At 48.2% G+C, this 15781-nt stretch overlaps 1 protein-coding gene across 3 annotated transcripts in view; it reads right to left on the bottom strand.

Moving 5' to 3' along the window:
• ptprn2 (protein tyrosine phosphatase receptor type N2) overlaps positions 1–15781 on the bottom strand; it is a 59222-nt gene that overhangs the window by 5211 nt on the left and 38230 nt on the right. The window contains exons 12-17 of one of the 3 annotated variants that reach the window (XM_049749973.2): positions 9545–9760; positions 7032–7229; positions 3757–3904; positions 3185–3258; positions 1728–1805; positions 37–156 (exon numbers count right to left, since the gene is read on the bottom strand). In XM_049749973.2, coding sequence (XP_049605930.1) covers positions 37–156; positions 1728–1805; positions 3185–3258; positions 3757–3904; positions 7032–7229; positions 9545–9760 — 834 coding nt within the window. Of the gene's footprint in view, positions 1–36; positions 157–1727; positions 1806–3184; positions 3313–3756; positions 3905–7031; positions 7230–9544; positions 9761–15781 lie in introns of those variants that run through there. The other 2 variants (XM_049749975.2, XM_068648771.1) reach the window with 2 other exon arrangements.

Genomic DNA, 15781 nt, shown 5'->3' with positions numbered 1-15781 from the left:
GGACAAGCGTGCGCTGAAGTTGAAAAAGACGCGTACCTCGTAGAAGTGGTAGACGTCGGAGCCCTCGTCCGGCCAGTAGCGGTGGCACTGCTTGACGCCGTTCTCGGAGACGGGGGTGAGCATGAGCACCACCACGCAGCCGCTCTCCCACACCATCTGCAGCGGGAGGGAGGGAGGGAGGGAGGGAGACGCCATTGTTCAAGGCTGACAATATTCCCCATCAAATGGATTTCTTAATCCGGGTCCAGGTGGCACCAATAAAGCATCGTGCATAAGTGTAATGCGCGCTCGGGAGAAACACGCACGCACGCACGAACGCACGCCAGCCAGCCAGCCAGCCAGCCAGCCAGCCAGCCAGCCAGCCAGCCCACGGCGACCGTTAAGGCAAATGGGATCCTTTAGCACACTACCTTTAGCAAATATCTACACAGATGTTTTTCCTTTTTGGAATTTTTCAATGTTTTGAATAACTCTTTAGAGGCCCTTTATTAGCACCGAATCACTGTCTGACATGAATGATTTGCTCCCTTGCCGTATTAACACATGATTGACTGGCTTTTGCTCAGAAGGGAGAAAACACCATTTTGTTGTTGTTCTTTTTCCCCTCCCACCTACGTCATTGGAAAAAGTGCGACGTCGGGTTCATGGCTGAGCATCTATAATAGATTGGCAACTGGCACGAAAAAGGAACAAAACAAATACCAAACAATTATCAGTGTTTGATTCGAGCCACTCAACATGTTTGAATAGAGAAAGGGGGGGTGTAGAAAAAAAACCCAACCCAAACCCTTCCCGCACAATTAGGATGCACTTTGCAGTTAAAAGCTAGCAAGCGATTGTGTTGTTAATTAACTGCGAGCCGATTGTCGGCCATGAAAAGTCCCCAACTTTTGAGAAAACTTTGACGTCGGACGGCGAAAGGGGCCGGGCCGGCTGCCGTGCCGCTCGCTCCCGTCACGCCACGCTCCGGCTAATGACTACAGTGGGCGTCTTATTAACACACGGGGACGCCGTTTGGCCAGCATGCATCATTTAGTGCGCAAGCGGGCGGACGGACGGCCGGACGGCTGTGTTTAACAGCGGCTCGTGATTAACGGAATGCATTAGCCTCGTTATTGGCAAAGTGCGTTTGTTTGTCACTTGGTATCTGCTGCGTCTGCCTTGCCCACCTGAGGACGCCATTTGTTTCTTTTCAGGCCTCAATTAGCGCTGCTGGTTTAGCTAGCGCCAACAATAGCTTGAGCAATTTCTTTGCCTGCTTGAGCTTGAATAAGCTAAGATTATCTTTAAAATGGTGCAGGTGAACTGATGATATCATCTGAGAGGATGGCTAGGTGCTACTGGTTTGGTTGGCAACAGAGTCCAGCGGCAAAGTCACACATCCGGCAGATTGTTATTTTGTTTCCCAAAAACTTGCGCCTTTTGTCTGTCTTAAATGGAAATTGGGCCACGGAAGCCCGCCCGACTGTTTGTCACTTTGAGAAGAGTGTTAAGCATTGTTTAAAGCATGGCGCTTGTTAAAAATACAGTTGAGTCAATATTTTTAGCGGGAATAATACACGAGAGGCGCTCGGCGGGGCTTGCCGATCCCCCGCCGAGCGCTCCCGTCGCAAAGCAAAGAACCCGTAACCCAGATGTCTCATCCCCCCCCCCCACCTCTGATGCGTTTATGCCGAAACCTCACGGCCGAAGAAACAAATCACTTTGAGTGATGGGACGAGACTTACCTGCCAGAAGTCGGCCACGGTGGAGGGAAGCGGGCCCTGCGAGGCGATGTAAGTGGGGTTGCGAGGGTCGTGGTCCATCTGGGAGGGAGAAAAGGCAGTGTCACGCCGTGTGGGGGCTTCAAAGCGCTCACTGAAATATTTGGTCTCATTTTCACTTTTGAAAGCTTCGCCTTGCATCCAAATGAGGGATCCGTAAAGGCAGCATCACTTATCTTGACGTTGAAAAGAACAAAACAAATCTTGTACACGTCCTTAAACATCACACGCGTGCAAGAAGGAACATTGTTGTACTTCAGCAAAACTTTTTTTTCTTTTCTTTTCATGCTTCCTGGTTAAGATTCCTCCCATGGTTTTTGCTTAGAGGAGGACCGGGGAGGGGAGGGGCGGGGGCGCCTCCCCCTCGCTGAAATGAAAGGCGAATGAATGCGAGCGCCGCTGTTTGGTTTTGCCAATCTCAAGGACACAGACGCGCTGCTGCTGCCGCTGCCGCTGCCGCTGCCGCCGCCGCCGCCGCCGCCGGAATACTAAAAGGCCAACATGAAAGAGCGGTCCTGCGTTTTTTTTTGCCCGTCCTCGCTGCCGTTGTTACGAGGCGATTATGACAAGCGCGAGCGCCGGAGGTCGTTCTCCTTGGGCTCCCGAAAAATGCAGGAGGGCGGCTTTGCCATGATGGCCTGGCGCCTTTCTATCACAAAGACACCTGACTTTTGTGCCGCATGCGAAAGCGCAGCAAGGTTGCGTGCGGAGTGCCCCTTAACTTAGCTTCTATGAAGTAGCCCCATTCTTTTTGCTCGGACACCGCTGCCTCGGAGCTAACGAAGAGGAAGAAGCCACATTGACAGACGTAATTATCAGTTTTGCTAGACACAGCCGGGGGTCCCTATTGTGGAGTAATTACCCTCCTTTCATCCGCCCACTCTTCCCTCCCTCCTGCCCGCCCGTGTCCTGCCACTTCCTCGCCCACTTGCAAGCCTCCAAAATGTTGCGACGCGCATCCAACATGAGAGCACATACAGCATAGCATGATTGTTTGTTTGAGAGGCGTATTGAGCTTTTAGCGCAGCTCCCTCGTTTATCTGTTGGGAAAATTGCGGCTAGTGTATTTGAAATGCATAGCTTCCTGTTGCTTTTGATGCAGGAGCCTCGGGGGAAATCACAAATGTGCTGGAAGGGGGACGGGGGGGGAGGAAAAAAAAATAAAAAAAAAATAGCCTCAGCTCTCTCCCGCATACTTTCGGATATATCCGGAGATGTATTTGCTTGTAACAAAAGATGCGTCTCTTTTGTTACTTTTGTACAGAAGAAGAAAAAAAGGTTATCTCAAAGCACCGACGGATCCACGAGTTGCGCAAAAAAAGGGAAAAAAATCAATGCTTACTCTCTCTTAAATCGATGACAAAGCAAACACAGAAAGAGCAGATAGGAGCTGGAAAACAGAACGATTGAACGCGACTCACGATTGGACTGGCGTTGATGTAATCGGAGCCGCTGTGGTTATTCTCAGCTTTCAAGGTGATTCTGGAATGATCATCTGGAACAAGGACGCATCATTCATTAGCGTATTTCCCCACACGTCCCAATGGCGCTGGCAAAATGAAATGGAGAAGAAGAAGAGCGCTTTCATCACTCTTTCATCATCACACGCAAATCTCTCCACCTCTCTCCAATAAGAGAAGGTCCCTCAAGTCCTCGCTGTTCCCGTTGAACGCGGCGTCGCCTTGAGTGACGGCGGCCAAGCTTCTAATCTCGGCCGTTCCGGTCGAGAGTGGGTGTTTGTGTCATGGGTGATTGACAGTTACTCCCAAAAAAAAAATCAAGTAGCCAACCGCTACTTGGCATCAAGTAATTGGCCTCAACATTTTGGAACACGCCGCAGTAGGAAAATAGACAGCGATGGTTGTGCTGGGGATTACAATCGCTACATAACTAGCCAAGGACTCTTTTGGAGGGACCGAGCACCTGAGGATTGTTCGGGATTCCCTTTCACACCATTAGCGTCATGCCTGAACGTAAAGAAGGTAGCACTCACACGCTAGCGCAGCGTCCGAGCGGTTCTTCCTGGTGCTCGGCTCGCTCCGCGCCACGCTGCAGGTGCCCGGTTCGGCCTGGTACGAGCACAGGGCCTCCCACTCGCGCTCCAGACGGTTCTTGTTCTTCAAGTGGTCCTCCATGTACGACTGAGGAGAAAACAAGAGTTTGAGCTTGGAAGGAGTCCAGACGGGCTAATATTTTGGACTTTGAAGGGGAGGGGGTGAAGAACACAATTAAGAGTCCCGAGAGGTTTGTCGGCTGTGGAAATACTCCAGGCGTGTTTCAGTGAGGCCTTTACCGCTTGCGCCGCCACTGATAAGATTGTGTGCGTTCAAGCCGTCGCTCGCTCGCTCGCTCGCAGAGGACAAAATTGAATTCGCTTGAGAGACAAAGATGGCAAAAAAAAGAAGCGGGGGCGCGCTCCGTGTGTGTGTGTGTGTGTGTGTGTGTGTATACTCCCAAATCAGGGCAAGTCTTGGGGAGCTTAGAGGATGTAGCTGGCAAGTCGAGGCTTTTTTTTTTTTTTTTTTTTTAAGCAGGCAGGCACCTTTTCTGCCCTGTATCATGGAGCCCGCCTCCCGACGGGGGTTAAATGGTTTAGGCGGCTATTGTGCGGGGCGGAAGATTACAGACTCATAAACTGATGTCAGGGATCAGCTGGCTGATACAATGAAAGTGATAGCCACACGCGCTGCGGGTTTATCCCATATTAAAAAGTGGCGTAGGTAAGAGGAGCGAGCGCCTTCATTGTTAGAGTATGCGCTGTCTGTCAACTGCTAAAGCACATCTTTGTGGAGTGTAAAAAAAAAAAAAAAAAAAAAAGCCAAACGTCGCATAGATGCTAATCACAGATAGGCCTGGTCCAGCACACAATGGGTAATTAGCCTTTGATGGCTAATGAATTCAGCAGGCCTTACAAATGGAACTAATGATGGGAATCAAAGTTTATTGTTAGCTATGCAAACTAGTGCCACCGAGGTCCTAAAATCAAGCGCTGTGATTAATGTCGGGACAGCACAGTGTGTTCCAGCTCTACCTTTTAACGGCAGTCATGGAATTGCCGGGAGATTTTCGTTTCACGCGAGAAAATAATCCATATTTTCTCAGTATTTGCATGTTGTCGAGAAAACCACGCGTGTGTCTGTGTGCGTGTGATCTTTCGAACGCTTTTTTTCCTCAAAGAACGTTTGCAAGAGGCATGTAATTCTACTAGAATTGCCCACTAGCGGGCAGCACACAATTGTCTTAAACATTGTGTGTACATTTGAAAGAAAATGAGGAAGCAAGAAGTGCTTCACGCTCAGCCTATTTTTTTATTTGTTCCTGACTACGCAAGTCTCCTGCCTGCCTGCCTGCCTGCCTGCCTTCTGAATGGTAAAGTGCTTTTTTACGCGAGTAAAAAAAAAAAATGGAGCCCTTTTTCCATCACTGCCTGTCTGTGACCTGTCATGTTGCATCCAGAGCAGCATCACATCTTCCCCCAAGTGCATCTCATTCCATTCAAACGACATGCTGAATCGATTGCCTTCGACGTTCATATTTCTGGCTGTTTCTGCTGGGCCGGGCCGGGCCGGGCCGGGCCCCCTTATCAAGGCGGCGAGCTCCCGGCGGGAGCGCGGCTTATTGCGCAGACGAGCTTTAGCGAATGAGGGGAGGATTAGGTGTGCCAATCAGGGGGATTTGGGATGGGGGAGGCCCAGATGTCAGGGAAACAATGTCTAATCCCATAAGCAGCCTCGGCCGCTAGGTGAAACGGGGATGAAGGCGGACGGCACGCAACAGGTAACACCAAATTCAAACAATTGATGACGTGATAAAGCACAAGTGGGAAAAGTAGGCCTCACACACCCTTCTTTAATAGCGCGCAAGTGAGTCCGGTCATATTTGTTGAATTAAATGAGCTGTTTCCCTCCAATAATTGCTTCATGGCACCTTTGAGTTGGTGCCGTGTTAAAGGCTGGCTCTTTGGCGCTGTCCGTGGTGCTGAACGGAGGTACTGAGGTCCTTTCTGAAACAATGTGGATTTGTTTTCTTACCTTTACGTCAAACTTGGAAATGAAGGCACCAGTGTACATTTGAAACACTTCAAAAAGCAAGAATAATTATTATTTTAAATCTGCCGTACACCACAATGGAGTAGAGGGAAAACTAAGTAGCCATTGTGGCTATTGTTCTCTGGGACTCCAGTATGCAAAATAGCAAAGGGTGTGTTGAAGTAGTTCCAAATAAACAACAAGCTGATGACTCAGCACAAAGAGGCTTCCAATTTCACTCTAAAAGCTTTTTTTTTTCTTCTTTGCAGTGCGAGTGTGAGCTTTGGAACGTTGCGTATTCATCATCAGCCCTCTCCACACGGCACGGCACGGCACGGCACGGCACGGCTTCAAATAGCGACGCAGAGATGAGATGAGATGAGATGAGATGAGATGAGAAGGGCAAATATAGGCCCCGAGATGAGCGATAAGAAGGCAATCACACACATGGTTTGACGGGAGATGATGGCGGAATCTTAAGGAGAGACCCTTGTGAGAGCCAAAACCCAGACATCCCCAAACAATTGGCTTTCAAAAGCAATAGCGCACCCACATAAAAATCGATGGATCATACCAAGTGAATTCTCAATTCGCAGCTTACAATAAATTCGTTGACCGATATGGACTCCAATTTCTAATTTGGACTTTTGAACTAAAGGACAGAAGGAGAAGCCTAGGCCAAGAGTAGTAAGAGGACACTTGGCCTCCTCCAAATGATTCACAGCAGCGTTGTGAGCACTATTGTTGCCGCCGCGTTCAAAGGGGAGACTTGACGAGTGTAAGAAAAAGCCATCTATTAGCGGCGCTACAAGGCATTACTCACATTCCTTCTGGTTCATTACAGGTTCCCCCCCCCCGCCCGCTATATACGTGCGTATACACACATATATATATGTATGTGTGTGTCTATACGATAGGCCGACGTGGCGTGTGATGAATGCGTCCGCCATGAATGGAAACCCTGCCAGGCATCTATCTATCCGTCCGTCCGTCTCTTTATCAAGCTCGGGCTGCAAAATTAAAACAATCCATTGTGTGGAAGGAAATGCTTATTTCCACCCCAAAGGAAGAATTACAAACACCCCAATGAGAAAATGAGATTTCAAAATGAGCATGTCAGACCACTTCAATGGTCTGAACGATTGACATGCCAAACCCCCCAAATGGCTTTCATCTCGTCCTCGTTCGTTTGTCTCCATAGCAACATTCTGTCTTGGCGTAAAAAGATCTCATCGCTCACCAGTATCATGTGACCTGTGGAGATGTCCATGTTGGACAGCACGGGCTCCTCGCACCAGGAGGAGGTGCTGCTGCGCGTGGACGGGCTGCCGGCCCCGGGGCCGTCGCTGAACTGGGACGACACGCTGTTGAGGCGCGAGTGGCGCAGGGTCTCCGGACGCTCCGACGCCCGGACGGCCATACGCTGGCGACACAGCTCCTATCCCGGCACAAAAAGAAGAAATCAAATTGCCTGCGGTCGTGACATTGACTCGTGAGCGCCTAACCTAGTACCTACGTATGTATGTATGTCCCCTCCCTCCCTCCCTCCCTCCCTCCCTCCCTCCCTCCCTCCCTCCCTCCCTCCCTCCCTCCCTCCCTCATGTCGACGCTACTTAGCCATTCGCACCTGCGTGCGTGGAGACGCTATTGATTCCGTGTCACTCAGTGCTTGATGCATTATGCAAGATATTTGCGGATGATTGATTGATTATTTCATGTTATTAGTCTCTAATTTGCTGCCGTAAAAGTGGAACGGCCCCTCGATCGTAAGAAGCAGGGTGCCGATTGTGGGATTCTTCAAAAAGAAAAACAATATGGCACTTTTGTCAAACAAATCAGACATTTCAAAGATGGATGAAGGAACCTTTCCCCCAAAACAAAGCAGCGGAGATCATCCATCATTCAAATAACCAGTCAGGAGTGACTGGGATGCATTCATGCATGATATACTGATGGGTAGCTAGATAGATAGATAGATAGATAGATAGATAGATAGATAGATAGATATCTCTGCTGTGTGTGTGTGTGTGTGTGTGTGTGTGCCAACAAAAAAATGCTTCCCCCTACTTTTATCAAGATTACAACTTTTCAAGTGACTCAGCTTTTTTCTTTTTTTTTCGGATGGTGCAGTTAGAATACGAAGACAGGCCATTTTGAAGATCTATTTGTCCAATTTTTTTGTTATTAGTATTCTTGTGTGCCTTCACTCACCAATATACTGAGTGTAAAAAAAAAAAACGTAATTTCCCCATTGCCCGAGTAATAAAAGCTTATTCCATTTGATTCTATGTCTGACACGACGTCTCATTTCTTATCTGTTCAAGTCACCACAATCTGTAAAAAGCATCATGTAGCGTTTGGGCCAGACACTTCCTTTCGAATTCATTTCCATGCTCAATAAGAGCGGAGGGAGGCCACGCGCTATCTGCTGACTGATCTATCAACGTGATATTTCCCCGAGGGTTGCAGGGCCCGCTAAGCCCTGCTCCTGGAAGCACCGTCAAGACTTTAATGATTGGAGTCATGAAGCGGCGCTCCGAGCCTTGGCCTTGGGGCAACATCCAAGTCCACCTCGTAATTCATTCGACTTCTTTCTCTACCACAGTTGGATGCAGAGGGGAGATACGAGCGGCTTTTCATGAGCGACCGCAAAGCACTTTTCAAAGTGAGAATGGCAACAGGAGGACACAAGAATCCACACTTTGGCCATTTGGACTAAGCTAAGTGGACATAGCTTTGCCTCAGCAAGGTCTGATGGGCTTCGTGCTAACAAACAATGCGAGATGCCACTGACATGCTAACAGGTTGCAATAGCAAGGCAAAGATCAAATGTAAAAAATGACTATTATTACTTTCTTCGATTATTTTATCGTTACTGTATTAATCTCACTGCCTTACTCGGTCGGGATGTGACGTATGACGACGCAAACATCAACGATTTGTCGTGGAGAATAGCGATTTCAAAGAAAACATCATCCTCGGTCGGTTGTGATGAAAAAACCTTGGACTTCATCAGCCTTAAACCTGATGAAATATTCAAATGGTAACAAGCTAAATGTGCCCAGCTGAGCCCCAGCAATCAATATTTTCCTTGGCCGCCGCCAAAGGCGTAGGGCACAGTGGCGTGCATTGGGACAATACAATAGAACACACACACACACGCGCACACGCGCACACGCGCACACGCGCACACGCACACACGCACACACGCACACACGCGCACACACACACACACACACACACACACACACACACACACACACACACACACACACACACACACACACACTTTTCTGCTGGCAATTTTGCAATTTCATTTCGTTTATTTTTTTTCTCTTTGTATGTATGGAGACTGATTGGTGCTCTTACTGCTAGAAGTAATTCTCCCTTGTGAACGTTAAATTATGGAAGGCAGACATTTTCATTCACAACCCAAGTACAATTTAGTTGTATTTAATTTTGAAATTCAATGCGTTTGCCTTGAAGCACTTCACCAGTTTTGATTGCTTTTCTTCTTTTTTTTTTTTAAATTTGACCATGACTTGAAAATAAGTGAATTGAATTGACGTAGTCACATATTTTGACTCGAAAAGGGAATTCAATTGAAAATCGTGGACAAAAATGAGGCTGAGTGTGTGTGTGTGTGTGTGCGTGCGTGCGTGCGTGTGCGTGTGTCTCCAATGGCAGATTAGAAGTGGAAAACGGCGGCTCCCGATTGGCCGACGGCGAGCGCAAGAGGGGGCGTCTCCAAACCTGATAGGTTGCCGTGGCATCGCTGCTGGTGTCAGTGCCCAAACCGGAGAGTTTCTCCTTCATGCGCAGGTGGGAGCGCTGGCGCACGCAGAAGAAGATGGCCGACACGGCCAGCACCACCAGGATGAAGAGCACGCACAGCACCGACAGAACCGCCAGCTGACCCGACTCCACCCGGGTCTCTTTCACCACCGGGATGTGGTCCAGGCTGCCCCTCTGCCGGGGACACACAAAGAGGGGGTGGGGGGGTCAAAACAGCCCAGCGGCAGCGCAGCGCAGCACAGCGCAACACAGCAAAGCACAGGTAGACAACCTGTGGCCCATTTCAAAAACCTAATAAAACTTTGTAGCCAAGATTTGAAGCAGGGCTGGGCAGGCAACTGCTTCATATTTAGCCAAACAAAAGCATTTTGCTTGCATTTAAAAAAAAAAAAATGGAAAAAAAGGAACTGCTTGCTATACGAGGCCAGAAGCATTTAACCTGGACATGCCTACAGCATGCCATTATCAATGTCATCCTTAAAGGCTTCTCTTTTGGAACAAAAATGAGATTGTCCGGCTCGGTCCATCAACCCCAGCTCATAATGTGCATTCAGACAAGCCCCCCAACCCCAGCCGGGCCGGGCCGGGCCGGGCCAGGCGCTGTGCAGCTGCATAGAGGGAGGTCGGCAGCCTAAAAGCCTGCGATTTTAATTAGCTCCTGGCTGGATTAGCTTGTTGAAGCAAGCAGAAGTACGGATTAAAAAAAAAAAAAAAAAGAAAAAAAAAGTTTTGACATACAAAATTGTTTAGCCAGGGATTGTGCTTTTCAAATTTTTTTCTCTAATAAAAACAGAAAGCAAGCGCACAAGGTCTTAAGATGAACACCGCAGCTGCTTTCATACGAGGAGCTCGTCATTCTAAACGTACAATGCTCGGTGATTTTTTTCTTTTGAAAAGGTTAAATAAGCACAGAGCAGACTCGGAGTCAGAATGGACGGAGCGCACGCACGGACAGGGCAGATGCTTCCGCAAAGTTTACGAGCAAAAAGAAGGCCAGATGCAGTCAGCGAGCGAGCGAGCGAGCGGGCGGGCGGGCGAGCGCAGCGCTAGTAACACACAAATAGGAATGAGCACAAACATACAATTGTTTCACTGAAACTCCTTTTGGTGTATTTTAAAAATGGAGCAAAATTGGTCCACTCTTTTGCCTGGACGACAGATAAATCACAAATTATGAAGCGCACATGAAATGGAATTGATTCTATTCAAACTCTGTCTGACATCATCACAAATACACACATGATGTCGGGGACTCAATGGTGGCAAATCAAAGAAAAGAAAAGAGAGCAAGACCTCTCATTATTTGGACAAAAAGCAAGCCGCTGAAATGGAAATTTGGATTTGGAAGAATAGCCTAAAAGATGCATCCTCATGGGTTCCTTTCTGAGGGGGTGCGTGGCGAAAAATGACATTAGACTGAATGCTTTAATAGTCCAGATTCGGGGGCTCTGGATGACGTCTCCAAATGTTTGAAATCTTCTCAATGATTTTGCTTGGTTGTATCTTTTTCCCTAGAGGGGGTATGCTGCTTCATATTTTTAGGGGAATGAGTTCCAAATGTATTTTATTTGATTTTTTTCACCATCGACTAATATTTGATCAAGACTGCATTAGACTGAACGTTTTCGGCTTCTAGAAGGGGGGGCGCGCCGACCGGATGTCAAAGAGGATGCACGGCTGAAAAGCTTTCAAAGTTCAGGAGGCCTCAACATTTAACCACGTCGCTCGTGTAAAAACCCAATCGAATGGATAAAAGCACATCCCTCTCTCGCGCTTGGCCCTGTTAAATTTGTCAATTGAGAGAAAAAGATCCGGGCCAGATGGATTTTTTTGGAGGGGGGGAGGGACTGCTTTGGATTATTCAAAGAAGGGAGAGGAAAGGTCAGGCTGTGGTGTGTTGACTCACACCAAAATGGGAGAGGGGGGGGGGGGGGTTGTGTGGAAAAAAAGATCTACGGCAATGTCGCACAACGTATACTCCAATACTCTGGAAAGTTATTTTTATTCACGACAATGAATTTGGATTCATCGTCGGCAACGATTGATCCCACCGAGCCAAAATTCAGAATTTGGGTCCTTTGACTTCATTCCATGGAAGATAAGCAACAATGGAGTTGAAGTCCCTGCTATGCGGATTTGTTATTCAAAAAAGAATGCTTGCATTTTGCACAAGCCAAAATAAATTGTGGTGGTGGTGGGGCTCAGGGATGATCACCAGGAATGGCACCAACACAACGTGACGTTCACAAGTTTTTCAGCATCGTTCCTCAGCGGGATGCAAAATTTCACACACGACAATCGGAATACACCAAAAAATAATTACCCCAATGCATCTCGGTGGGCAGGATGGACGCCGCCGGCGTCTTCTTGTATTCCAGAGGCGCGCGCTTACTACACACTGACGCCGGTGGCGGCTACGAGGTGCGTTTATGCGTCCCCGGGCCGCCCACTCCCTAACCCCCACCGGCGGCACCCCCCCCCCCCCCAAAAAAAGTTCCCCAGCGAGGGTCTCAACAAAGGAGCGAGAAAAGAAGGGGGGTATTAGAAAAAGGGGAGAAGAATGCGGGATATGCCCGCCTGATTTTCCGAGCCGCGGAAGAATGTGCAGAAGCCCCCGAAGAGCGAGTCCATTCAGCACCGACCGCCGCCGTCCTGGTGAAAAGAGACTGGGAGGTGCTGAGCTCCCTCTTCTCTCGCCTCGATCTTTTTTTTTTTCTTTTTCTAGTTAAGGCTGAGCCCCTCCTTATATTCAGCCCCCACTCTGTCGCTCGCACATGTCATATGCAGCGGTTGCCATGGTGACGCCTCCACATGTTGTCGAGGTGAATGTCGGAGGAGCGATGCCTGGCTAATAGGCTTGCGGGCCGAGGTGGGTGGATGGGGGGGGTGCGAGTAGGGGGAGCGGGGTGAATGGACACAGGGGCTCGTCGCTCATTTGTTGAGCAAGCGGGGGTCTCTGTGTTTGCTGCGCTGTTTTCTCAGGCTTCTCCTTGGGTTTTTTTTTTTTTTCCGGGGAAGCGCTCGATTCCTCAAAAGTGGCGCCTTTTTTTTTTCTTTTTTCCACTTTGGGGGATTTGAGGGGTTCAAAGTACCGACATGCTATACTCATGCAGAAGGACAGATACTACCGTTCCATAAGGAAGAAGATGAAATGATTTTTTTTACCATCATTTACATGCAGTACCGATGTTTCCTTATTAATAAACTTACTTGCTATAAAATTCTAAAAATGATATTAGATGGCACGTTGCTGTTTAAGCGCTAGCTAAAGGTTCTCACAGCGCCGATGATGTGAAAAAGCTCATTTAGTCGTTTTTCAGATGGAGGAGGAGCTTCACCACAAATGACTGTTAGCCAACATCTACCACTACCTCCTATGTTACAATTTGGTCCCAAATCTATACAATTATTGCACACATCTTGCACAATTTTCTAACCATGCTTAAGTGTTGCCATTGGACCATGTAATGTTAATTGTTGAACAAATATGTCATTCTGGGGTTTCCTTAAAAATGTTGGAGAAAAGTACAGGCATCATTTAAAAATAAATCCACTAAAGTACTTTGTTGCTTTGTTCCGTCCCAGCACACTTGAAACCCGCTAGCCCTCCTTTGTCAATGCACGTTGGGCCCAACATCTGCCTACGAGAAAAAGTGCACATTTGCAGCTAAAATGCTATCCTAATTAGCAATCAGCGTGTTAAAAAAAAAAAAAAAAAAAATGGGGAAAAAGAGCTCTCCAATGAGGAGCAACAGCTGCACTTAGCAGAGAGAGAGAGAGAGAGAGAGAGAGAGAGAGAGAGAGAGAGAGAGAGAGAGAGAGAGAGAGAGGGGGATTATGGAGAGTACAGAGAAAGAAAAGGGGCGGTGAAGAGAGGAGAACAGGGGTCCTGTCAAATGCAGATGACGAGTCTTTGGGGAGGGGGGAGGAGGTGGCGCTTGGAGTGTCGGGGGGGGGGCTCTCCAGTTTATTTTTTCCATTCAGAGAGCACCCCCACCTCTCCTCTATTGTCCCTCTGTGTGACAGCTGGAGGTGGCAATGTGAAGAGGAGAACAAAAAAAAAAAAAAGAGGGAGGAACCCCCCCCCCCCAGCCCTGTGCTCGCTGACCAGGCCGCAGTGTCCATAATGTCATGCAGAAAAAAAAAAATTGCACGCAACAACTTTGGAGAACATAGCAAACATTGGAGGATTCCCAAAGTGCGAGCGAGCGAGCGAGCGAGCGGCACTCCAATGCACCTCAGGGGTCTGAACCGACCGGTACACTTGGCAAATATGCTATCATAGTAAAATGACTTTTTTTCCCCCATAAAATTATGATTAGGATGATCGTAATGATACTTTTTGCACGACTTTGCGCAAACTATATTGTGAAATTGGGCCTTTGCCGCATAACATTCATTTCAATGGTTTTTCATGAACATTATTTTGGGCTATGAAAACGTCCCATCCATACTTGTTTTTTGCCGCCTGCCAACGTGGTCCGGAGCAGGCTAATTAGCTGAAGAGACGAATTTGGTAGAGATTCAAGCGTATACGGTGAGTGTGAGTGACGTAGGGAGGCTGGACAAAAATCCAAAGCCATCGTTTGCGTTCTCTATTCTTTGAGACACCTCCTGTCAGCAGCACAAGATGACAAGATTTGACCACTGCCAGGTGTGACAAAGAAATGAAAAGCCTCGCCTCCCTCCCTCCCTCCCTCCCTCCCTCCCTCCAACCAGACACTTTGCTTTCCCATCGAGACAAAAAAAAGCAAACCAACAGGCACCGACCGGATTTACATCTCTTCATGTCAATTTCAACTCTTTTGCTAGCCAAAACAGCAGCAGCAACCTTCCCAAATCCTCCACAGTGGTGCCTTGCTTGCTTTGCATCCTCATCACTTCCAAACAAATAGATGATTCCGTTTTTTTGTGATGCACTGGAAGTGGGCGTGGGCGTGGCCATACGCACAAGATAGAAATGTGGCAGAATCAAATGCCATCAATTCCAATATATGAATGGACTACGCAAATGAGCGCACATCTTTATAGTTCAACCAAAAGAGCAAATGGAGTGATTCTGAGAGGGCGTGGCCTAGCAAAGGCCCAATCAAGACTCGGCGGAAAGATTTTCACGAGTTCCGAGCCGAGGACCCGACACAGCGTGCTGCTGCCGCCGGGCGGGCGGGCGGGCGGGCGGGCGAGCTTCGGCGCTAATGGCTCTTACGCCGGCCGGCAGCCTTTGACGTGTGTCGATATGTTGGGACAAAACCCCCGGCGAGAACCCACTGAAAGTCTCCGACGGTCAGCGCTTGTAAAAATATCGATATATTTACGGCGTCACGGCCGCTTGATCCGCCACTAAGTACTTTTTCGAGGTGCCGCCTGTTCCGACAGTGGCAGAGAATCCAGAGAGGCTTATCTGCCTCGACACTCCGCGCCGGTGTTTGCCTCCGTGACACGTTTCATATTTCTAATCATGAAAAAGAAGAGGGGGAAAAAAAAAGACAGATGGAGAAGCAGGTGGACATGTTCAAACAATAGTGAGGGAAAAAAATGAATGTTAAACAAATGTCAGGATCAAGTGCACTTCCTGGGATGCTGGCGCTGGCCACTGCCAAGGGATCAGGAGACAATAACAAGTTGGATTGTTTGCTTTCACCTTCGCCGACTCTTTACAAGCAACGTGAACGCGCACGCGGCCCTTGCCGTGTTTCGAAAAACACATTTATGTATTAGTGGCGTACTGATGAGCTGAGAGGAGCTCAATGAAAAGGATATCTTGGAAATTGTAATGGCTACTTCCAAGTGAAATGGCCGCCGGCAAATAACATTGAAAAGCAAGGCCTGCTCCACGCCGTTTGGTTGTTATTCCTTTTTGTGGCGGACGTCGGCTATCGCGGACGTGACAACCCTAGATGGGATTTACCTCGATGTGTGCCGCTTTGAACCGCTTGGCACGGTGACAAGACGTTATTTGAGAGGAAAAATAGCAGAGTGACACGCACAAACATTCAAGCTTTGTGACGAGCGAGCGACGTTGCAATTCAGCTAAATTGGGACCTTTTCGAGGTGTTTGATCACCTCCTGTTTGGAAACACGCACAACGCATTCAGGGCATTCGATTCAATTCTTTTGGGGTTTTTTGCTGATGATGGCATCTAATGGCTCAGCGATGTCATTTTTTTTGCATTTGATCTGTGTGCAAGTTGTGCT

Source organism: Syngnathus scovelli, chromosome 18 (assembly GCF_024217435.2).
Source record: "Syngnathus scovelli strain Florida chromosome 18, RoL_Ssco_1.2, whole genome shotgun sequence".
Lineage (NCBI taxonomy): Eukaryota > Metazoa > Chordata > Actinopteri > Syngnathiformes > Syngnathidae > Syngnathus > Syngnathus scovelli.
The sequence above is the reverse complement of the archived record's forward strand: the minus strand, read 5'-3'. Positions and strand labels throughout refer to the sequence as shown.